Genomic DNA, 25,722 nt, shown 5'->3' on the forward strand with positions numbered 1-25,722 from the left:
CCTCAGTATGAGCTGCTGTTATGAGGAACGCCTCTGTACGAGATGCTGTTGTGAGGAATGCCTCAGTATGAGCTGCTGTTGTGAGGAATGCCTCAGTATGAGCTGCTGTTATGAGGAACGCCTCTGCACGAGATGCTGTTATGAGGAACGCCTCTGTACGAGATGCTGTTATGAGGAACGCCTCAGTATGAGCTGCTGTTATGAGGAACGCCTCTGTACGAGATGCTGTTATGAGGAACGCCTCTGCACGAGATGCTGTTATGAGGAACGCCTCTGCACGAGATGCTGTTATGAGGAACGCCTCAGTATGAGCTGCTGTTATGAGGAACGCCTCTGTACAAGATGCTGTTATGAGGAACACCTCTGCACGAGATGCTGTTATGAGGAACGCCTCTGTACGAGATGCTGTTATGAGGAACGCCTCTGTACGAGATGCTGTTATGAGGAACGCCTCTGTACGAGATGCTGTTATGAGGAACCCCGCAGTATGCGCTGCTGTTGTGAGGAACGCCTCAGTATGAGCTGTTGTTGTGTGGAAGCCTCAGTATGAGCTGCTGTTATGAGGAACGCCTCAGTATGAGCTGCTGTTATGAGGAACACCTCTGTACGAGATGCTGTTATGAGGAATGCCTCTGTACGAGATGCTGTTATGAGGAACACCTCTGTACGAGATGCTGTTATGAGGAACGCCTCTGTACGAGATGCTGTTATGAGGAACCCCTCAGTATGCGCTGCTGTTGTGAGGAACGCCTCAGTATGAGCTGATGTTGTGTGGAAGCCTCAGTATGAGCTGCTGTTATGAGGAACGCCTCAGTATGAGCTGCTGTTGTGAGGAATGCCTCAGTATGAGCTGTTGTTGTGAGGAACGCCTCAGTATGAGCTGCTGTTATGAGGAACGCCTCAGTATGAGCTGTTGTTGTGAGGAACGCCTCTGTATGAGCTGCTGTTATGAGGAACGTCTCTGTATGAGCTGTTGTTATGAGGAACGTCTCTGTATGAGCTGCTGTTATGAGGAACGCCTCAGTATGAGCTGTCGTTGTGAGGAACGCCTCAGTATGAGCTGCTGTTATGAGGAACGCCTCAGTATGAGCTGTTGTTGTGTGACACGCCTCTGTATGAGCTGTTGTTATGAGGAACGCCTCAGTATGAGCTGTTGTTGTGAGGAACGCCTCAGTATGAGCTGCTGTTATGAGGAACGCCTCAGTATGAGCTGTTGTTGTGTGACACGCCTCTGTATGAGCTGTTGTTGTGTGGAACGCCTCTGTATGAGCTGTTGTTATGAGGAACGTCTCTGTATGAGCTGTTGTTGTGAGGAACGTCGCTGTATGAGCTGTTGTTATGAGGAACGTCTCTGTATGAGCTGTTGTTGTGAGGAACGCCTCAGTATGAGCTGCTGTTATGAGGAACGTCTCTGTATGAGCTGTTGTTGTGAGGAACGTCTCTGTATGAGCTGTTGTTATGAGGAACGTCTCTGTATGAGCTGTTGTTATGAGGAACGTCTCTGTATGAGCTGCTGTTATGAGGAACGCCTCAGTATGAGCTGCTGTTATGAGGAACCCCTCTGTATGCGCTGCTGTTATGAGGAACGCCTCTGTACGAGATGCTGTTATGAGGAACGCCTCAGTATGAGCTGCTGTTGTGTGGAAGCCTCAGTATGAGCTGTTGTCTGTACAAGATGCTGTTATGAGGAACGCCTCTGTACAAGATGCTGTTATGAGGAACCCCTCAGTATGCGCTGCTGTTGTGAGGAACGCCTCTGTATGAGACGCTGTTGTGTGGAACGCCTCTGTATGAGCTGCTGTTATGAGGAACCCCTCAGTATGCGCTGTTGTTGTGAGGAACGCCTCAGTATGAGCTGCTGTTATGTGGAAGCCTCTGTATGAGCTGTTGTTGTGTGGAAGCCTTAGTTTGCGCTGCTGTTGTGAGGAACGTCTCAGTATGAGATGCTGTTATGAGGAACACCTCTGTACGAGATGCTGTTATGAGGAACGCCTCTGTACGAGATGCTGTTATGAGGAACCCCTCAGTATGCGCTGCTGTTGTGAGGAACGCCTCAGTATGAGCTGATGTTGTGTGGAAGCCTCAGTATGCGCTGCTGTTATGAGGAACGCCTCAGTATGCGCTGCTGTTGTGAGGAACGCCTCAGTATGCGCTGCTGTTGTGAGGAACGCCTCAGTATGAGCTGTTGTTGTGTGGAAGCCTCAGTATGAGCTGCTGTTATGAGGAACGCCTCAGTATGAGCTGCTGTTGTGAGGAATGCCTCAGTATGAGCTGTTGTTGTGTGGAAGCCTCAGTATGAGCTGCTGTTGTGAGGAACGCCTCTGTATGCGCTGCTGTTGTGTGGAAGCCTCAGTATGAGCTGTTGTTGTGAGGAACGTCTCTGTATGAGCTGTTGTTATGTGGAAGCCTCTGTATGAGCTGTTGTTGTGTGGAAGCCTTAGTTTGCGCTGCTGTTGTGAGGAACGTCTCAGTATGAGCTGCTGTTGTGAGGAATGCCTCAGTATGAGCTGTTGTTGTGTGGAAGCCTCAGTATGAGCTGCTGTTGTGAGGAACGTCTCAGTATGAGCTGTTGTTGTGTGGAAGCCTCAGTATGCGGTGTTGTTGTGTGGAAGCCTCAGTATGAGCTGTTGTTGTGTGGAAGCCTCAGTATGAGCTGCTGTTGTTGTGTGACACGCCTCTGTATGAGCTGTTGTTGTGTGGAACGCCTCTGTATGAGCTGTTGTTGTGTGGAAGCCTCAGTTTGCGCTGCTGTTGTGAGGAACGTCTCAGTATGAGCTGTTGTTGTGTGGAAGCCTCAGTATGCGGTGTTGTTGTGTGGAAGCCTCAGTATGAGCTGTTGTTGTGTGGAAGCCTCGGTACGATACGGACGGTAGTGCCTGCTCGAAGGTTTGCCTGATGGAATGAACCACACTGGGTCTTGTTGGGTGCAGGACGAGCTGTGCGAGGTGAACTGAGTGACGCCATTATTACATTAACACTCCATCACTCCCTCTTCCCACCTATATTATTTGGCCCAATCCAGCCAAATAATATCGGCGGGAGGAGGGAGTTACGAGGTGCGACTGAAGTCGTTCCTCTACTCCAAACATAGTCTTTCATTCTCTTGTTCTTTCTTTCCTTCTTATTCTTGAAGGATCAATGCAGGTATTTGTTGGCATGAGAAACAAACTTGGCATGAGAAGTGAAGAGAGAATCCATGGAAATCAGAACCAGAAGAACTCCTCTTGAAAGAATGAGCATCGAATACTCTTTCATATCTCAGGAGCTATTCACATATTATTTACTTGGGTCAGATGGAGGAATAATTAATTTCCTCACCTATCCACAGGTAATGTCTACATAATTCCTTGTGAAATTGATGCTGCATGATTGAGGCTATCGTTCGAGCAGCTAAATATTAGGGCAGTCTAAGTTTTGTGATAACAAAAGTCTAAGTCTAAGTGACAACAACTAACGTGAGTGCACCCATGTATGGAGTCAATATCTGCATTTATCATTTTCTGAACTTGCATTATCATTCATTCATTATCATTATGTATTATCATTAACTTGTATTATCAATATCATTCCTCAAATATAACAACTGTCAAGTTGATTTGGTAATAAAGTATTGAATCCTGAATCTTGAATATCATCAAGAATCTGAAAAGGCCCGTCTCGATGAAGAATTTCTTAACCAGTGCAGGTCAAAGCTAGTCCGAGCTCGAATCAAGCTCTGGGTTTCCCATTAGCAGACACCTAAACCATGATGGTCTGTCGGGTTTGGAAGAGCGATTTCACTTGTACAAAAATCGGTTAATGCATAAGGAATGGATGCAGAACTTGCTGATGGAGATAAGACAAGGCTGGGATTGTCCGTGGCAGGAAAATGACAAATGGTTGCAGAAATCTGACAAAACGGTCTTTCAAGCAGGCGTGAAGGGCAGCTGTAAGACATTCCCGCAAAGCTGTACCTCGTAAACAGTATCGAAAGTGTGGTCTGAAGCTGGAACATCAAACCAGCATTGACAGTCTGAATCAAATACCTGATGGCGGTGCCACGAAGGGAGTAAACGACACAGAGGAAAGGGAAGAGCCGTTTGCACTCGTCGAGTCTTTGAAAGTTCACTCGAGTTAAAGGAGGGAGAAAGCTTCACGAGAATTTTCGTTCCAAGTCAAACTTAAAGCGCTTCTCATCTTTCCAGTAAAACAACACACATAGCTACTCAGACAAAGAATAAGATTTTTGAGCCAAAGTGCAATTCCCTGCAGACCTACCTTCCTGCTCAGACTTGGAGCAAGTGGTGATAATCTGTTGCACACCTTAAAATTGCTTTCCATTCTTTTCCAACTGCAACAATCTCATGCCTTTGGAATCAAAAAGCCAAAGGACGTTTTTTGTTGTTGATGTTAAAATTAGAGCTCAAAATCTTCAACATCAATTAATAAATTCCTTCAACCAGGTTGCCTTTGTCACCTATCCACCCAAGAGGAGAATGTAAGAAGCAGAAATCAAGAGATATGAGGATGATGAACAGTGACATCTTTGCAAAAAAGAATTCTCAAAAGATTGCTATGTGATCGTAAACCGTGGAAGGGTTTTGGAGGGGATGTGGAAAATTTTTCACAAAACATTAAGATGAAGACGAGAATGGACAAATTATATATAATCTGCAAATATCACTCGTTGTTCCGAAGTTGCGTGACATGGGAAAAGCATTACTGCTCCAAAGACCTTTAACAACTAGAGCGAAGTCGATCAAAATGCGCCATCGCAAATCCCCACGCTTCCTACATAAAGAGCAAAACATTCTACCAGGAATGACCCAATATCAAATTTTGAGTTGTTACGGTTAGAAAAATTGTTAGAATTTTTTAGAAAATAAGAAAAAAGGAATCCCGTTTTGGAAAAAAGAAAAATCTCCCGTTTTGATCGCTGTGATCCCCAAATCCCCCTGGGGCAAGAACGGAGGGGAGGGATTTGGGGGGGGGGGCGAAGAGTTAAATCCAAAAAGATCGTTAAATTTCATGTACCCCCTAATGTTGATTGCATGTACAAAGTTTCATTTTTTTTTTTATGTTTAAAAATGTGTCCATAATTGCATTTTGTGGTATTTCACCTTTTGACCCCGACCCACGGAGTGGAGCCAAAAATGATGCTGATCTCGCACGTTCTTTTCATGTGGTGATCATAACTACCAAGTTTGGCAAATTTATGCACAACCATCTCAATATCATGATAGGGCGAGATAGATAGCATGACGGACAGACAGACACATACACTGACACTGACACTGACAGACAGAGTTTTTCTACAACGTTAAACCTCCTCGCAGTCTATCACTCTCCACCTTCGCGTGCAAACGGTTTAAAATTTTCCAGTTTAATAGATGGATTTGTCAATTTATTAACAGAATAGTCTTTTATATCCAGAAAAATAGTGATCGTTGGAGGTTTTTACATTCATGTCGATACATCATCCAACCTCGAAATAAATACTTTCTAGTCTCCAAAAGCATGTAGCATGACCAACACATGACACAGGCCATACTTTGGATTCAGTATTCACTAACATTCTCATCGACAACTGCACTTTGCAGGAGGGAGGCCTTCATGTCAGGTCATCGCGTTGTTTCATGCCAGATCTGTCTTTGTTGTCTGTTACATCTTCTATAAAGAATTATTGGAACACTGACAATGAGAAATCTTCAGAATCGCTGCAATAAATCACCACATCTTTTGATCACCAGAGTGATTCTGACTCTGCCTTTGCCTTCGCATGATACAACCAGGAAATGTCAGCTTCTGGATTCTGTAGCCCATGTCACAGTAAAACCCCTATGGACAGACAACATTGTGAACAAAGAACTGCTAAATAATCTGACAGAAGAGCCTCCAGGTTTTAACCTCCCTGTGAACGGTGTCTGTGCTCAACAGGATCCGTACTCGCCATACAAGGACATCACAGCACCTCCACAAGTGGAATTTCAAAGACAGCCCAGCATGCGACTGTGGTCACCCAAATCACACAATCCATCACATCGTGAAAGATTCCCGGATGGAAATTTGATGAAGGATTTGGGGCAATCCGCCAAACAACAAACAGACAGTGCTGTGACGGCTGCAATTTGTCATACTGACGATTAGATGAGCAAAACCTCAAGCTCTCAGAAGCAGAATGCCGTGGTATAATGAAGATATTCCTATTGCCTGTCAAAAGGGATGTAGAACTGAAAGAATGTGGCAGAAAACTTGATCTCCTAATGACGGTGAGAAGTCTCGTTATGAGAAACGTGAAACTTATAATCTCATATGCCGGGCCAAGATCACTTACTGCAAGAGAAACTTGCTTCGACTGATGCAAAGGAGCTGCTGTATACAAGGTTGGATTCTTTGCCTCCATCACTTTGTGTTTATGACTGTGCAGAAACAAACATTCAGGAACCAATTCTGTTCCCACTTTAAAGTTTTTACATCTGCGGCTCTCTTCCACTCCTCTGAAGAAGTTGCGTCAAAACAAAAACAAGTAACTACAGTCCGATTTCACATCTGACCTTTCCCAGCATGACTATGGATAAAAATTGCTTGTTCGAGAATGGCAGCTCAAATACAACAACAACAACAACATGCATTTTAAGGCCATTTTCCCTGCTAGAGCAGGGGTTAGCCTTGCGGTCCCCATGACAATCTTCTCCATTTTGCCCTATTTTCTGCATCTCCCCTTGTTAACCCCTTTGCCCGCATTTCTTCTTCCACCATCTTTAGACAAGTCTTTCTCGGTCTTCCCCGTCCTCTACTTCCTTCTACATTCATTTCCATCACTCTTCTCAACCAGTCACTTTCATCCTTCCACAACACATGACCAAACCATCTCAACCTGTTCCTCTTCACAGCATCAATCACAGGCTCTATGCCCATCATCTTTCGCAATTCATCATTTGTCTTCCTCTCTCTCAACGATAGTCCGCACATCCACCAAACCATTCGCATTTCCACCCTTTCCAGCCTTCGTTGCTGCTCTACGTTCATTACCCATGTCTGCCATGTCTGCCATGAATGGTAGCTCAAATTAAGACAAATATTCTAATGGCTCCCCTTCGGTCAGCATACAAGGCAAACCATTGTACAGAAACTTCTCTCATCAAAGTGAAAAACGACATTATGACTGCTCCTGGCTGAAAACAAATAACACTGCTGGTACTATTGGGCCTCTCAGTAGCGTTTGATATGATCGATCGTGATGTTCGATGTAGTGGGCTAAAGCCTGTGTGGTTGATGTAAGGGCACCCGGTTCAAATCCCATTTTTTTAGGACAGTATCATGACAGGGGTCATAGAGTCAGAGAGTCGTTAATACATGGAATTTTCTCCCTGGACAGGTAGTGGCAAAACAGAGGGTATATACATATATGTTTAAGCTGGAATTCAGTGCCCAGATGTATTGGAGATAAAGGGGTTTGGGGATATTGGCAGGACTTGTAAGTAAACTGGTGTGTGTGTGTCTTTGTGAGTGATATTTTGATATCTCGTTTATTGCTCAGAATAGGTATCAGTGATGTCGTGCTGGATTGGTTTTTAAGTACGATCTTGCTGATTGGTCACCCAATGTCAACGTTGGTATTGAAACCTCAGATGTAACTCAAGTTAGTTCACGACTGTTACAGAGTTTTGATGTTAAGACCACTTGGCTACTCTGCATACACACAACCTGCAAGACATTGCTCGTCACGATCATGTATCTTACCACACACATGCCGATAATACACAACCCTATGTAATGTTCGATCCCAAAACTCCTGGTGATTGAAATGGAGTACTGGACACCTGAAGTGCACGTACACGAGACATTGAATCTTGGATGGCATGCAATACCTTGAAACAAAATGAAGATAAAAACGGAATTCCTTTTGATAGGTTTCCATGACAACCGACAAATCTCCCAGACACTGTTCTTACAATAGGAAATGCATCAACCAGACCATCAGATTCAGGAAGCAATGTCAGTGCTGTCAGTGATTCAGGAAGCAATATTGACTACAATATGTCTATGGCACTTCATGGTTCTAACCTAATTACTACACTCTACAGTATTTCATAAATACGAAAATACATCAACAGGAATTCCTGCCACCATGCTGTTCGGAGACGAGTACTCTCACGCTTAGACTATTGTAACAGACTACTCACATCTGTTCCAGATGGTCACCTCAGGCGACTACAAAGATTTCAGGGCTGGACAGCTCATCTTGCGTTCTTGGTAAGCCACAGACACAATTCCGCTCCTCTGATACAAGCCCGACACTGATTACCCGTCTCTTAAATAACCCATTACAAAATCTTGCATCTTGTATGGAAAACATTCAACAACTATCGTCACCAGTATACATGACGAGTTGTCGGCATCATATCCCTACCAGACAACCTCCGTTCCAATTCAGAACCATTTCATCTGACGTATTGAAAGACACAAATGAAAACCTTTACTGTAACTGCTGCAAAGGAGTGTAATGCTATGCCCTCTACCATCAGATCGGCAAATTCAACTGAACTATGAAAACAAGTGTTGAACCATACTCGTTTCCACAATAAGCATTGCTATTAAATAAGTTCTATCTTTTGGCTATGATAGTTTTGCACATTGCATAATTACTACTACATTATTTTGTGATGATACACTTTAGTTTATAATTAGAAAATACAGTAATTTAAAACAGCATGTTAAATTGATCGTTCCTAAAGTAGCAGCACTGATTTAGTTCTACTAATAAGAGTGTATTGTAAATGCTGAAATTAAATAGAACGGAACTCGGTAGAACGCATACCTCCGCAAGGCTTAACAGGATACATTTTGTATCCCACCGATAGATCAGATCTGGATCCGCACCTGAACCAAAATCTAACCGACTTGTTCTTGTCACCTAAACAACTCATGCACGAAATGTTGTCAAAATTCATCGAAAACCTTTTTTGAAATATCGTGCAACATATTTGACCCTATCACTCAATGGTGAAGAATCTCTAAAAAAAATTAATAATTTCTCGTATCCGGATTCGGATCAAGATCTTCAGCAAAATCAAATGAATTAGTTCTTGTCACACACCCAGCCTGTCCACCACGTTTTGTCCGAATCCGTCCCTAACTTTCTGAGTTATCCTGCTCACAGACAGACAGACCGTTAGGGGTGAAAACATAACCTTCGTCCACCTGTGGCGGCGGAGGTAATGAAGTAAAACGAGCAAAAAAGGATCTTTTATAACACGTAATTTGTTGTGGTCGTGGCTGTTAAGGCAGTTGTTGTTTGTGTGCTCCACCCGTGTACTTTTATATATTTTTCTCTTGCTTCAGAAAGTATTACTACATTTCCTTTTGTGTGCTCCTCTTGTGTCCTTGTAAAGGGTTCCTGCAGAGGTAAAATAATAAATGTTACCTTTGGAACGGCTACATTAAAGCTCGAGGTCCCACTCCTTCTTCCTCAATCCACGAAACACGGCTTTTAAAACAGGCAAGTTTGTGATTACAGGAAGGAATTTTTGTTTCAATTAAATGTATTTTTTAGCTTTCCAACGTTACCATTTGTATCATTCTAGGACAGCAAAATCACTTTAGGATGGCGTTACGACTCTGAAGACTCTGAATGACAAAAGACTCTGAAGACCGTTAAAGATCTAAAAGACCCCAGAAACCCAAAATACCCAAAAGACCACAAAAACCCAAAATACCCTGCAGACCCAAAATTCCCCAAACACCCAAAAGACTGAAAATACCCCAATACCCAAAAGACCATGAAGACCCTGAAGACCATTAAAGAACAAGAAGACCCCGAAGGCCATTAAAGACTCCGAGGACCCAGTGGACCCCAAATACCAAAATTATCCCAAAGACCCAAAATACCCCAAAGGGCCACAAGACCTTAAAGACCCAAAAGAACATGAGGACGCTAAAGACCCCGAAGACCCTTAAAGACCCCAAAAACACAAAATACCATGAAAACCTATAAACACCCCAAAGACCCAAAATACCCCAAAGACCCTTAAATACCATGAATACCCAAAAGACCCTTAAAGATTGTTAAACACCCATACGACCCTGAACACCCAATAGACCTTGAACACCCAATAAACGCCAAAGACCTTTAAATACCCCGAAGAGCCAAAAAAAAAACGAAGAGCGAAAAGACACCAAAGACCCTTAAAGACCGTGAAGACCAAAAAGACCGCGAAGACCAAAAAGACCGCGAAGACCAAAAAGACTGCAAACACCAAAAAGACTGCAAAGACCAAAAAGACTGCAAAGACCAAAAAGACTGCAAAGACCAAAAAGACTGCGAATACCCAATGGACCACAAAGACCCAAAATACCCTGAAGACCCAAAAGACCCTGAAGACCGTTAAAGACCTAAAAGACCCCAGAATCCCAAAATACCCAAAATACCACAAAAACCCAAAATACCATGAAGACCCAAAATTCCCCAAAGACCCAAAAGACTGAAAAGACCCCAATACCCAAAAGACCATGAAGACCCCGAGGACTCAGTGGATTCCAAATACCAAAATTATCCCGAAGACCCAAAATGCCCCAAAGACTCTTAAATTACCCAAATACCCAGATTACTGAAAAGACCCAAGGACCCCAAAGACTCAAATCACCCAAAATACCCCAGGGACCCCAAAAAAAACCCAAGGACCAAAAAGACTAAAATGACTGAAATGACCCAAAAGACTCAAATGACCCAAAATACCCAAATGACCCAAAAGACCCTGAGGAACCAGAAAACGCAAAAACAAAAGACCATGAAGACCCAGAAGACCCAAAATACACCGAGGACCCAAAATATCCTGACGTATAAAAAAGATGAATAAGACGCAAAAGACCCAAACAGTCAGTCAAACAGTCAGTCAAAAACCCAAACAGTCAGTGTCTGAATGTACATAGGAACAAAAAGACCCAAAATAAGAGGAATTACATCTCTTCAAATTGGAACTGCAGACGGTGGCTTGCAAATCGAGCCTCAAGGTCTGTGTACGGAAGTGGTTACTTTTTTTAATCACAATAAATACAAGGCGCAGGGAGGTGACATTCGCTGAATGTGATGTGCAAAGTGCGCAGAGTTCTGGGTGTTTGTTTACGTTTGTAAGATATCTAATAAATCAGGGTCTCAGGGGGTCTATGGGGGGTTTGACTGACTGTTGCTCCTGATCCAAATGAGCTCCAAGACATATACATATATACATTATACATATACACTACCGGTCAAAAGTTTTAGAACACCTCAATGTTTCCAGTTTTTATTGAAATTTACGCAGTTTAATGTCTCAATGTACTCTGAAATTAAGCATAGAACAAATAAACAATTGGAGATTAAAAAAAGAAATCATAGAATCATTTTGTTTAACAAAATTTAACTTAAATTTTTGACTCGGCAAAGTAGCCACCTTTTGCAGATATAACCGCCGAACACACTCGTGGCATTCTTTCTGCAATGGAAATCAAATATTGTTTGGGAAGTTCTTCCCAACACTGTTGCAGAAGTTCCCACAAATGTGTTGCACTTGTAGGTTGCTTTACTTTCACCCTTCTGTCCAGTTCATCCCAAACCAGCTCGATGGGGTTTAAGTCTGGAGACTGTGCTGGCCATTCCATGATTTGAAGCCTACCGTCTTGTTCTTTTCCTCGAAGGTAGTTTTCACATAGCCTGGAGGTGTGTTTAGGGTCATTATCTTGCTGTAGGATGAACCCCTGACCAACTAGGCATATACCAGAGGGTATTGCATGGCACTGCAAAATGCCATGGGAGCCCTTTTGGTTCAGAGTGCCAGTCACTCTGTGCAAGTCGCCGACTCTGGATCCAGCAAAAGAGCCCCAGACCATCACGCTTCCTCCTCCATGTTTTACAGTTGGTGTCGCACACTGAGGAACCATCCTTTCACCTACTCGACGGCATACAAAAACCCTGCGCGATGAACCAATGATTTCAAATTTTGCTTCATCGGTCCATGAGACCTTCTTCCAGTCTTCAGTAGCCCACTGGCGGTGCTTCATGGCCCAGGCAAGCCTCTTTTTCTTATTTTGCCATCTTAGCAATGGCTTTCTTACTGCCACTCGACCTGTCAAACCTGTAGCTCGAAGTCTTCTCTTCACAGTTGAAACTGAGACTTGCTTACTTCGACCAGTGTTAAACTGTGCTTGAAGCTGTTGTCCTGTGAGCCGCCGATCACGCAAGCTGTTGATTCTCAGAAACTTGTCTTCTGATTCTGTCGTGGCTTTGGGTCTGCCAGACCTCTTCCTGTCAGTTTCCTCCAGTTTCCAATATACTACTTCCTGCAGTGCAATATTGTCCAAATAATGCTTCAGAGGGTGTAATAACAGTCTGTTCCAATACTGCTTTTATACAGACAGGGGGTTTCTAATCAAGTAATCAGCAGAGGTTGGGACACCTGTAGGAATTGTTTGCATCAACTTTCAAGGCTTAATTTACTTACATTGCTGCAGAACAGCTGTAAGTTGTTAACCCATTACTTGTTCTCTGAAGAAAGCCTTTTTTTACAATATAACTGTGCAATTTACATGATTTTCCCGTTTTTGCTAACCTAAACTTTTTTTTAACCTCGAGCAGTTTACTGCTTACCTTTGTACCATTTCAGGTTTTTCACTGGACATTAAACTGCGTAAATTTCAATAAAAACCGGAAAAATTGAGGTGTTCTAAAACTTTTGACCGGTAGTGTGTGTGTGTGTGTATATGTATATGTATATGTATATGTATATATATTGTTACGGTACGCGGTTAAGGATGTTATATTTGCCGAGCGGAGGCTCCGCGACCGAACAGTTGTTCCCCGACTAAACCCGATTCACCCAAACGTTGGCCGTATCGCGCCACAGATATTCAATGGGGAAAAGACTAAGACGACGAATGCAAAGAGGAAGAAGAAGACGTACAGAAGAGTAACGGGGTTTATTATTATTTTCTCACAAAAGCAAAAAGAGCAGTCACGGGTATTTACAGCGGACATGAAAACGCAGGTGACACAGTGAAAATTACTAGCTTATACAGACTTAGTTACTACCCAGGACAGCACGAACAAAACAAACTCACGTACGCAAATGGGGAACTTGCAGGCAGGAATGGCTGGAAAGGATGAGCAGGTGGGATCACAGGGCACAGCGAGCAGGTCCACTCCGGGCGGGAAGCGGGGAGCCGGCAGCTCCTTGTAATTCCGCTTTACAGCGAACGCCGGCAGGGTCACTCGCTGCCCCGTCAGGGCTTCACGCGGCTGGTTGAAACGGGGCTGGACTCATCTGCCGTATCTCTTTGCAACTCGCTCGTAAAAGTTCCTCTGCTTTCTCTTGGACCCTTTCTTTGTCGTGTCCCTCTCCACGCAGCCCAGCTCGTATTTTCTTCCTCTCACTTCTCTCCAGTGCGGGACTGACACGCCCTCCTCGGTTTTGGTACCGCCCTCCCCCCCCCCCCCCCCCCCCCGTGCTCTGTTTCGTGACCTTGTATGGTATTGGTAATCCCACGGGCTTGTCTCCTTATTTGGGCATGGCGCCGACGGCACGCCCCGCCACAGGCTTGTTTCCTTATTTGGGCATGGGGCTGCACAGCCCCGCCCTTCGTGGCGTGCCCTGGGCTTGCCTCTCCCTGGCGACCCCGCCCCTCCTGTTCAAACAGAGCACGGAGCACATATTCACTATAGCAGCGAATTGAGAGGGCGTGCACCCCACGCTTGTGAACTGCTTTACCCACAGATGGAGACTTTGGCTGGGAAATGGAATTATTGAAGGGGAGCTATTCTAAATTGATTCGGTGCAATGGAGTGTCATTCTAATGGAAGACAAGGCCTTACTCTAAAACAAATAATAAGATATAAGCTACTGAACAAGGGTTTTATCGTGTCCTGCAATGTGGTGTTTATGGAATTAACTACTGAGACGCCCTTTTTATCTTTACACAACTCCGGAGGCAGGAGGGGCCATATCCAAACAATGTTCATCACCATTTCCAATACAATACAACACAATCAAAAAAATGCAATCCTCATATCCGCAACACTATGTATGTTATATGTATGTTATATATATATATATATATATATATATATATATATATATATATATATATATATATATATATATATATATATATATATATATATATACACATATATATATATATATATATATATATATATATATATATATATATATATATATATATATATATATGAACGAAATGAACCAAAGTTAGCGCAAATGGGCATGAGGCTAGGGAGGCTGGAAAGTCGGTAGAAGTAGGGCCTATTCTCCTAACTCTACTCAATGCAGAACTAACATAGGAAAAGGACTAAGCTCACAAATACTAAGAAGTAACTACACTATCGCGAGGCTACATGTTGCTTGTGTGACTAACTATGAGGGGGAAATTTTAACCTTTATTATACTCACTGTACAAACCTCAAAACCGCAGCAATATATTATTTTGTTTTTTTGCGGTTTTTTGAAGCCCGTTCCCGTTACAAAGGGGAGATTAAGCCCCTTTTTCTCTCTGGGCCTTCGAAACCATGAGACCGAGTCGCCACTTCCGGGCAGATGTGGAAAAGGGTTTCGGGGCAATTTCACACGTACCTTGAGTACCCACACCGCAGCGGAAGCGGGGATCGAGTCTTGCACGAACCACGTGTCATTGAGTACACCCGAGCGGAATGGGTACCACGTGACTCGTGCTGTTACCTTTCTATAGAACCCGATTAGAGCGATCTAATTCGTACCATGCGAGACCAATGATGGAAATGACAAAACGGTCGAATCAGAAGAAATAACAGATATATTTACACTATTTACAGGAATTTGAAGGAAAGGGACACAGGGCAGAACTTAAACAGTCTTATACTTAATCCCAGACAATGGGCCCACTTACACACACAGGGAGATGGAGGAAGAATGTTCGCGCGCCGAACGCGCCTGCTTTGGTCGCTCCAGGAACAGCTCACCTGGCGTGGCCCTCTGGCGGTCACAGCACGTATCCCGGCGAAGGCAGGCAGGCAGGAGGGAAAATCCTCGTGGCGCGTAACAGGCAAAGGCAGGCAGGAGGAAATATCGTGCGTCTGTGGCCCGGCGTGGGTCGTCTTTTACAGCGCGATTAATACTGCGCAGAGCGCGGGGAGCAGGGCAGGTTCATGTACAACGGAGTTATTCAGTTCGTACGATATGACTCGACACAACGCAATCTCATGCGCGTTCTCAACTCCGAACTCCAACTGCACTCCAACTGATCTCAAAACCCCGAACTGACTCAACTCTCACCTTCTCTCATCTCCACTGAGGTGGGGGACTCTGAGCAGGGTTATATGGCCCCGCCACAGCCCGACTCGAATGTTCCAAACCCCGCCTTTTGCCGCAGTGGTAAGTCACTCCCCTCGAGCCCTGTTCGGCGGCTCATGCTTACCGATGGCTCCTCTTCCACCTTCCTTCGGCCTCGGTCGACTTGTTCAGGCCTGCCGCGTGGTATTTCGGCGTCAATACCAACCCAAAGCGCCATAAGGACACCTAATTTTCATTATCCTACTCAACGCAAAACTAACACAGGAAAGGACTACGCTTACATTTACTAAGAAATAACTGAACTTAAGCGAGGCTACATGTTGTAGTGTAACTAACTAGGAGGGGAAATGAACCTTTATTACAAAACCGCAACAATATATATATCTGCTTCTTGTTAGGCTGCTTGGCATTTCAAAAATCCTCTCATTTGTGCCTTTTATGCAAAGTTCTACCAATATATAATGGTACCACACTCCAGGTGTCATGAAAAAATGTCATCCGTTAAAGCACAACCACCAAGAAATTCGGGCATATGGAGCTCGAGGTACTCTTTCTCAGCTGCTGGGGAAAACAGAGCCACATCCAACAGGCTATTTTGCAGCTGTTTTACCTTAAAGAGGCCATGGCGGAAAAGGAAAAGAAAAAAAGGCAAGGCGGTGAGGCTGCCCATGCCCCAGAGGCAACCATTATTACCCAAAACTGCAGTCAATTAATCTCAAGAAGGCCCGCCGTATTAGATTAACATTGCTAGAATTTCAGGAGGTGTTTTCAATATTTCTTTTAATTTAGCATGAACAGCTGCTCTGTTAAAGAACATTAAAAAAAAAAATCTTTGAGTGAAGTATTTTTATCCTCTCATAGGGGATTTTCAAATCATATGAAACAGCAAGTGTTTAAGAACTTGAGCAAGTCTTTGAAAACCTAAAGCAGAGAGGCATACACGAGGATGGAAATAATTGGGAAGAAGGGGAAGGGTTTTAGGAGGGGAGAAATATAAAACTGCAAAATAAATAATACAAACCAAATAAGAAATTCCCATTGCCATTTTAAATGTTAAAGTGTTGAATAACTGATGCAAGAATGTGAAATGAAATCTGCACATCGTGATGGCAGTGAGAGAGGGAGAGGGAGGGGGAGAGGGAGGGAGAGAAAAAGACAGAAAGAGAGAAAACAGCTTTTCTGGATTCAATAAAGAGATTCCATCAACTCTGGATACCGTTTCATGGATGCCTTGGCCCTGTACTCCCTGAATATATGTGTCCAGCGAAATCTAACACCAATTTGAAAAACGACCTTTGCCTCTCATTATGGACCTCAAACAGAGACAACTATCGAGGTCGGGGTGATCTGGCATTCAACCAAATGTAACCGTAACCACAGTTGGAATGGGTGGAGAAAGGGACAATAAAGCATAATTTATGTGAGATTATTCTTTCTCCTTTGAACCTCTCTTTGGCAAACATCCAGCCAAGAGATGTTCTACACACCGCATTGACTGTCGGCTGAGACAGCGGGAAGTTCTGTTCGGCCGGGATTATATTCTTCGAACTTGAGCGGACATCAAAGTAATTTATTCATTGGCCACTGCTCATTTCGCTTCATGTGCAACCCAGCCTCATGCACCGGCCACCACCAGTCCTTAACTTTAACACCTGTGCTGAAACTTGCCTGAAACCTGAAGGATTGTGATTGTGATGATGTTAATAAATAAATAAATAAATATATATATATATATATATATATATATATATATATATATGGGCAGTAGTACAGTTAACGTTACATAATTAAAATTAATTGAGAAAACGTGAGCGGGCGAGTGCTTTCCTTCTACTTTATTAAATTCAGGTGCAATGGAGCTCGAGTCCATTTGTGGGGGTTTCCACTATAATAAATCATAATTAACTCTGATTTGACTCGCTGTTCTACCTCTTTCATTCTTTGTTTGTCGTAGAAATTCATTTTATGATCCGTTTTTCCTTCTCCTTCATTATAATACTCTTAATGTGCTCATTATTCTGCTTCTTAGTTTGGTGAACCTCACTGTGATTATGCTTTTTACCTTTATAATTAAACGAGTGGAACACGAGTCAGTTTGCACGACATTTGTCTGACGACATGCTCGCCAGGTTAAACTATGCAGAAAATAAAATGTCTTACATAATAAATGGCTGTCTTTCCTCACAAAGGAAAGCTAGCCTGATGTACAGACTTCACCATCATGTCTTTTGAAAGTCACGTATACAGAAAATGCTACTGTTACTCTCTCCAACAACCTTTAAGGAAGTGCCAACATCAAAGTACTGACATGAGCCTTGACAAAGTCTAGGATACAGTATTCCTCTATCAGGAAGGGCCCCACACACTCCACCATGTGGTGGAGAATTGCATTGCTTTGTCAGATGAACAAATAAGTCAACCATGAGCAGCTATTTTACTGAGTGTTCTCTTTGTGCATTTTCTAGAATTGTTGTGCATCTTTTTTTCTTTTCTTTTTTTCTTTTTTTATGTTGAAGGCTGCAGGCACAGACTATACAGCCTTCATCAAGGCCAGACCTTAAAATAGAAGAAAAGTGTATGATGTCTGTATGCAAGAAAGAGAGGTTAAAGCTAGCCCAGTAGCTGTAGTTTGAGTGAGACAGAGTAAGACCAGCAATCCTGACACGGAGAGTGTAAAATGGTTCCGGGCACCACTTTAACACTCCGAAGTCAGAACGGTAGTGCTACCCTGAGCGGTTGCTGTCTATAACCTACTACCTAAAAAAATGGTCCAACCGGATGGGTGATTTTTAGGAGACACCATCTCCTTACTGGATGGCCATTGGCTCCCGAAGGGAGCTCATCTGCCCTTGAACAGGTATTGTTTTTAGTCCTGCAGGGTGTCACAGTCACCCTCCCCACTGGCAAGCCAGTGAGGGTAGTCAGTTTAATCTCCGACTACCCGATTTTATCAGTTATTCTTTGTTGAATTTTAAAATGAAGGTTGAAGTGGAAAATACTGTCGACTCTCATTAAAGCAGTCTTTGAAACAAATTTGAATAACAGCAAAATAAAATGTATTTGTTTATTTATTATCCCCACACTTTTTGAAAAAAACAAGACCAAAAGTCTAACAGCGGCGCAGCCGGGCTTGTAAAATATTATAAACCACAAACACACGTTTAGCTTTGGAGAAATCCCGACATCCGTGAGGTAAGTTTTAGTTGCAGAACTGAGGGAAGATCTACTGTAATCTATATACCCCACAAAGATTGGGTTAATAACATGCTATCAAAAAACCGAGGTGAATTCCTTACTTCCGTGGTTGTTAGTACCGTACACCGCTCATCATTGATTCATGAACCATACACTGCTTCGATCCATTAACTTTGCATTCACGACATTGGGATTAAAGTGTTATGGTCATATTTACTATATTATTATTATTACTTTTTATTATTAGTATTTACCGGTTTAGAATAGGTACACCGTATCCCTGCACATCGTAAGAGGCGACTAAGGGTTGGCGTCAGGAAGGGCATCCAGCCATAAAAACATTGCCTCAAACAGGGAACCATGATTGTCATGGGGCCCGCAAGGCTAACCCCCGCTCTAGCGGGGAAAATGGCCTTAAAAACGATCATTCATTCATTCATTCATATTCATTCATTCATTATTATTACTATTACGAAAACAATACAACTGAAACGATACACTACCATATTAAGAAAACTGAGCTTAATTTGTCTGAAACGGCCTGAAGGTGAGGCATTAAGCCGAAGACCTAAATGTACCATATTGTTGGAAGAGATGTAACGCAGATGCTTTCGATATTTGATAGTAATTTTAACAATCGGTTTGTTTGTGTTTCACACTGAATGAAAAACATAAAGGTAGAGCATGACGATTGTGATATATGTCAGGTTCGACGATATGTTCACCTGAACGAAATTGGAATCGAAATGCCGGAGGGTGGAGAATCAGCCGCCGTACCGCCGTAATGACATCAGGTGTAATCACATCACCCTGTCATGTGGCCAGATCCTCAGCTCTGATTGGTATACATTTGAGGGAACATACATACAGATGGACAAACACTGTTCTAGAGGGCTTTGCCCTATGGGCTACGCCGTAAAAATGGGGGGGGATATTGTAATCAGCTCTGTCTGTCCGTCCGTTTGACCGTCCATCTGTCACACTATCTCCTCCGAAACGGTTGTGCAGAAATTCACGAAACTTGGTTGTTATTGATCTTGATCAGATTGATCTTATTGATCAACTTGATCAGCACATGGCAAGAAGGCACGAGTGCAATGTCATTTTTGACTCCACACCCTGAGGCTCTGGAATGGGGTCAAAAGGTCATACACCCAAAAAATGCAATTACAGGCACATTAAAAAAAAAAAAAACTTTGTATATGCAATCAACATTGGAGGACGCATTAAATATGTAACGTTTTTTTTATTTGACCCCGCGTTCAGAAGTTGCTTGCCAGTTCATGCTCCAGGGGTGGGGATCTGGAGTCGCAGGAGTCAAAACAAAATTTACCGCTGGTTCATGCTCCAGGGGGTGGAGACTTTGGGTCGGAGGGGTCAAAGCAAAATTTTGCAACTCAAAATTTTATATTGGATCATTCCTGGTGGAACCGTTTGCCATCTTTCAACTTAGCTTTTTGTGGGGATTTGCCATTGCGTGCCATCGACTTCGCTCTTGTTTAAAATTAGCTGTTATTTTGTTTTTACAAAAATGGTGTGTGTGTTTGTATGAAAATTCATCTCAAAGATCATGTCTGTTATCAAGAGCTGACAGCCTTATAAGGAAGGACTAAATAATATTAACAGGAAAGTGAAAAAGTGCAAAATTATTGTGCACACTCAAAAGCATTGTGCTGATCAAAGATTCAAGAATACAACAACAACAACAACATGCATTTTAAAAGGCCATTTTCCCTACTAGAGCGGGGGTTAGCCCACTTAACCGCAAACCGGTTAGCCGGTTAGCCCGCAAAGATTGAAGAATCAACTTAACAAACCCTGAAAAGCACAGCATGTTGTACGGTGCAGATCTCTTTGTTGTCAAAAGCAATAAATCATCATTTAATGTGGGTTTTGACTACACCAGAGATCAACACCAAAAAAAAAAAAACAGCTCTACCATATTGAACAACAATTTATATTTTTCACAACTTACGGTTACACAGGCCTTCAGATCAGATGCAGCTTCTGGGAGAATTCTTTTGTGACACTCCAGCATCGAGGAGAGGGTCGCTAGTCGAACTTCGGTATCGCCGTGTTGCAGAAGAGCCGAAAGATCTTTCCTACCATTCCCGGATTGGCCAAATATGAGGATTTGCACGATGAAACGGACAAGGGCCCACTGCAAAGCAGCAACACCAACCTGCAGAAGACAGTGCATGCCTAATCACATGACAGGAAGTTGCTTGACATTTCTGCTATTCATTGCATGATTTGCCTTTGTTCACTCTTGACAATATTTATAGAGAGCTTCGTAAGCGAACCTCTATGCCAATTGCATATATATGTAAATCCAATCAAAATTTCACTTTCATTTCAAATTTCACAAAAAAAAAAAATCCCCATGCCCTTGGGACCAAAATTTCATGTTGTCATTTGAAATGTCCCTTCCATGATCCGCCATCTTGTCCCTTCCATGATCCGCCATCTTGCTCACATGATCTTGCTTTGGTCTGGTGCGACCGATAAATTATTTTCACCTGATGATTCAAATCAATAAATTACAATACAGTACTGTACAGAACGGATTTTGATTTCGAAACCGCTCATCATTTACGCCAGCTACACCGACTTCATTTAAGCCAGGTACACCGATTTCAGTACGTCCCTGCCAGTCGGACCTACATACCTGGTCCAGTCGACTAGAAGTCTAGACTATATAATATAGTAGGTACGTGACTATCAGATGCTGAGTAGTGCGTCGCTGTGGCACCACTACCTGGTCTGCCAGCGATCTCAGCTGTCTGCACAGCCCTCTATTACTATCGCTGCAGAGATCGTATTTGTTTTTCTTAGATGAACCGGAAATACTTATGACGTAGTTCAGATTTTCCCCTTTGACCTCGTCTTCCAACCTTTATTTTCCGACTTCGACAAGTAGGTGAATTTATTGCCGCAAGTTTGGGTTGTCAAAACCATTCAGGGATTTTGACGAAGGTAAGTTTATATCGTTCTGAAACCAATTTATTTTGTTAGTTCATATATTTATCCACATCTAGTTTTAATATCTATCTATAATTCCAGTAATCTCTGTGTGTATGCGACCGCTGTTTCTCGACAACTACCGGTCCGATATACTTGAAACTTGCCAGGTATATTGCTGGGGACCCGAGGATGTGCCTTTTCAAGGTTTCATATTAATCGGACAAGTAGTTACCGAGCTATGTCCAAAAAACGATTCGACCAATCAGAGAGCAGCGAGCTACCGAGCTATGGCGATTTAGCCGTTCGCCGTTCGCTTTGGCTTTGCGAATGGACCAAACCATTTCATGTAAATAGAGGGGGGGGTTCTACCGTACTCGCAAGCCGTTCGCTTTGGCTTTGCGAATGGACCAAACCATTTCATGTAAATAGAGGGGGGGGGATATAATTTTAGATATATATATAGTACGGGCATGCCCTAGTTTAGTTAATTTGAGCACCGAAACCTTGCTTTTGACGATAATAATAAAATGTGTCATGGATGGAAATTCCAAAATATGTCGTCGCGGTGCATCGTGCGCTCACAGCTCATGCATCTCATGACATGCATGCAATCACACGTTTGTGTTGTTAATTGTCTCTCACTCTCCTCCCCCCAACCACCCACCCCTCACTCCCCAAACTCACTCCCCCCCCACCCACCCACTCCTCACTCCCTCCCCCCACCCACCCACCCATGACTCCCCCCCACCCCCACCCACCCCTTCCTCCCACCTCCCCCTCCCCACTGCTTACCTCCCCCCTCCCCCACTGCTTACCTACCCTCCCTCCCACCATTCCCCTCCCCTCACTGCTTATCACCCCCCTTCCTCCTCCCCCCCTCCCCACTGCCTAGCCACTCCTCACTCACCCCCCCCCCCCCACCCCACTGCCTAACCACTCCTCACTCCCTCCTCCCCACTGCCTAACCACGCCTCACTCCTCTCCCACACTGCCTAACCACTCCTCACTCCTCCCACAAAAAAAACAAAAAAAAAAACAATTGTTTGTTTGTTACACTTTGCCACAATTGTTTGCCACTTTGCCACAGTTGTAAACAATTGTTTGTCCGCCACAATTGTTTGCCACATTGTTTGCCACAATTGTTTGCCACTTTGCCACAGTTGTAAACAATTGTTTGTCCGCCACAATTGTTTGTTAATTGAAGGCAAGTTTATATCGTTATGAAACCAATTTAATGTATTAGTTAATATATTTATCCACATCTAGTTTTTATATTTAATCAATTTGAGCACCGAAATCTTGTGTTTGACCATAATTTTAAAAAGGTCATGAAAACTCGGTATTTTCATGCTCTTTCCAATGGTACCAGTTGCAAAGGAGTTCCTTGTTTTTGAAATTTTTTGGCACGTACTCGTATATAGCCTACAGTAGGTAAGTCCTGCATTCTATCCCAATCTATCCATTCAATAAAATTAATTTGAATTTTAATTCTAAGCCCAAGATCAAACAATAGCTAGGCCTAGGCCCACAGATGTTTGCGAAGGCTGCGTACTCGATCGACTGACCATTGTCGACGAAGCTCTCACTCTACGCAATGCGTATTCATATTAATTGTCAAACTAAAAGACCAAAGTTAACAATATGAACCAAGGACATGCTTCTCCTTTATTCATACAATCAAGGCTCCTTGACAAGGAAGAAATTCTTCCCCATAAAACAGATTCACTCAGTATGAGAAATGAAAGGATAAAATGTAATTCAGGACAAGACACCAGGCTCAGCCTTTGAAAATAGGCCATTGTCACTGAGGTTGTTAAGCAGATGAGCCTAGATATTTGATTCGCAAAGGTTAATGCCACATGGAAATGTCAAAGTTCAATAACACATACGAGCCTCGATTCAGTATACAAAAAAAAAAAAAAAAAAAAAAAAAGCTAAATATGTCTGTCCTTGTCCGTTTGAAGTTTTTATAAAGTTGCAAATAAATTTGTTTGACGAGTTATAACTCAAACACTGACAGAATGAGCTTAAATATCATGGCTCTTAAAACAGGATCAAAACTAGAACAGCACTCGGTAGAGCGCATACCTCCGCCAGGCTGAAAAGTTTATGTTTTGTATCCCACTAATAGGCCGGATCTGGATTCGGACCTGAACCAAAATCGAATCAGCTTGTTCTCGTCACCTAACCAACGCATCCACCAAGTTTGTTCATAACTCGTCCACAACTTTTTAAAATATAATGTTATATATCGCTTTTCACCCAATCTCTCAATGGTGAAGAGTCAGATAAATTAAATAATTCTCATATCTGAATCCATATCCAGATATTCACCAAAATCGAATCGATTTGTCATTGTCAAACACCCAACCTGAAGACCAAGTTTTGTCAAAATCCGTCCATAACTTTTTGACGAATCGTGCTATACATCGGTTTCAGCCCTATCCCTTAATGGTGAAGAATCACTTTTAAAATTGTCTGATCCGGATTTGAATCTTCATTAAAATCGAATCGATTTGGCCTTGTCACATACCCAAACCTCTCCAACAAATTTCGTCCGAATCCGTCCACAACTTCTTGAGACATCGTGCTAAATATCGTTTTTGGCGCTATCTCTCATGGTGAAGAATCACTTTAAAATTCCAGTATCCGGATCCAGATCCGAATCTTCACCAAAATCCAATCAATTCGTCCTTGCCACAAACCCAACATGTACCCACTAAATTTCGTCCGAATCCATCCACAACGTCACTTCATGTATTCTGCCATGTGCATCTCACCCAAATATCATGCAGATCTGGAAGCATATTCCAACCTACCTGAAGTTCACTCTTTAATGGGGGTTTTGAAGATGCACGACTCAGCTGATCCCAGGCGACAGTAAGTAAAACGTCCATTATCTCTGGTCGTACAGGGTAAGGCCATCTCATTTGGAGAGTCAGGCTTAACACGTCGACAAACGCTGCTCGGCTTAGAGCACAAACAGTCAACTGGCTGGCGAGCCAGATCCTTTGTGAGAACATCTTCAAGAAGCGTTCCCTGGTTTGTGAATCTGTTGATCTGACAGTACAATCATAAAATGTACAATATTAAAATCATTTAAAAAATGATCGTGCAAATTATTTCCCACTAACAATAAGTTTATGCATTTGGCTAAAACAATGATGAAAAAGCAGTGTTCATTTAAATGAGAATGCACAGAAAGTAATATTATTTTCCTACCTTTCCTCTTCCATTAGAGTCATCAGCAAGGCTTTAATCTGAAGTATACGACCATGCAATGCATTCTGGGACAATAAAAATGGGGCCTGCCCCTGCTCTCCATGTGAGAAAACCTCATGGTCATGTCGTCCCTCAGGCAGGGAACGGATCAGAAGCATGAGCACATTCATGCGAGATGGCCAGGCCAAGATGGCCACCAGTGCTTGAGCAGCCATTTCACGTACAGCATAAACCCGAGCTTTAGATAGCCACAACAACGAGGGAAGAAACGGCAAAAGAAGGCTGTGGAAGAGAGGACATAATGTCGGGACTAAAAACAGTTGCAAATACATTTTAAATAGTGTGGGATGGCTGTGTAGCTTTAAAAAAAAAAAAAAAAAAAAAAAAAAAGTATACTACACACTCACTTCCGGGTTATCTAATTTAGTTTCAAATCTCGACCAAGCTATAAACTGTCACCCTGTTCTTTCAAAGCAGGGAGAGGAATCAATGTGCCGTCCATCGAAAAGACGTTAAATCGGAAGACCTGTCTGCCAGCACTTGTCATTAGCGGACATTAAAGATCCCACGGCGTCTTTCGCAAAGAGTAGGTGACATGGTTCGCACAGCCATGGAAGACCAAATTTCCAGGACAAAAAAGTTGTTTTCCAGGACTTATAATACAAACGTTTTATGTAATAACTAATAAGTGACATTGGAAGAAACCACAATAACAAGAATCAAACCTTGCTACATTTCCTCTCACCTAGAAACCTACGCATTATGCAATGGAGGGGGTTACCAGAATCACTCTTGCTCGCGGTGCAAATCCAAGGGATTCTCTACCCTTTATCTTCTCTGTGCATTTATTTACCTGGTGGATGCAGGACTCGTTAATAGGGATGTGCATAAGTAGTAATGTGACACAAGTGGTCTGATAATGTTGGTTAGGGCCCCCCCTATGCCATAATTAATTAAATTATTTGATTATTATCAAGCAATTAAATAATGTTGTCGGTTGGTTTTCTACACATTCTCCAAAAAATAAGTAAATAGTTCATCA

General features: G+C 42.9%; 2 protein-coding genes across 2 annotated transcripts in view; one reads left to right on the forward strand and one right to left on the reverse strand.

The window, feature by feature from the left end:
• The window catches only part of DTD1 (D-aminoacyl-tRNA deacylase 1), a 903,613-nt gene that overhangs the window by 121,448 nt on the left and 756,443 nt on the right, over positions 1-25,722 (forward strand). The window lies entirely within an intron of this gene.
• THADA (THADA armadillo repeat containing) overlaps positions 1-25,722 on the reverse strand; it is a 259,593-nt gene that overhangs the window by 47,250 nt on the left and 186,621 nt on the right. Inside the window, exons 26-28 of the mRNA XM_078779098.1 lie at positions 24,681-24,962; positions 24,278-24,518; positions 20,470-20,676 (exon numbers count right to left, since the gene is read on the reverse strand). Of these exons, the coding sequence (XP_078635224.1) occupies positions 20,470-20,676; positions 24,278-24,518; positions 24,681-24,962 (730 nt within the window). The remainder of the gene's footprint in view (positions 1-20,469; positions 20,677-24,277; positions 24,519-24,680; positions 24,963-25,722) is intronic.

This window comes from Myxine glutinosa, chromosome 5 (genome assembly GCF_964187855.1).
Source record: "Myxine glutinosa chromosome 5, kmMyxGlut1.1, whole genome shotgun sequence".
Lineage (NCBI taxonomy): Eukaryota > Metazoa > Chordata > Myxini > Myxiniformes > Myxinidae > Myxine > Myxine glutinosa.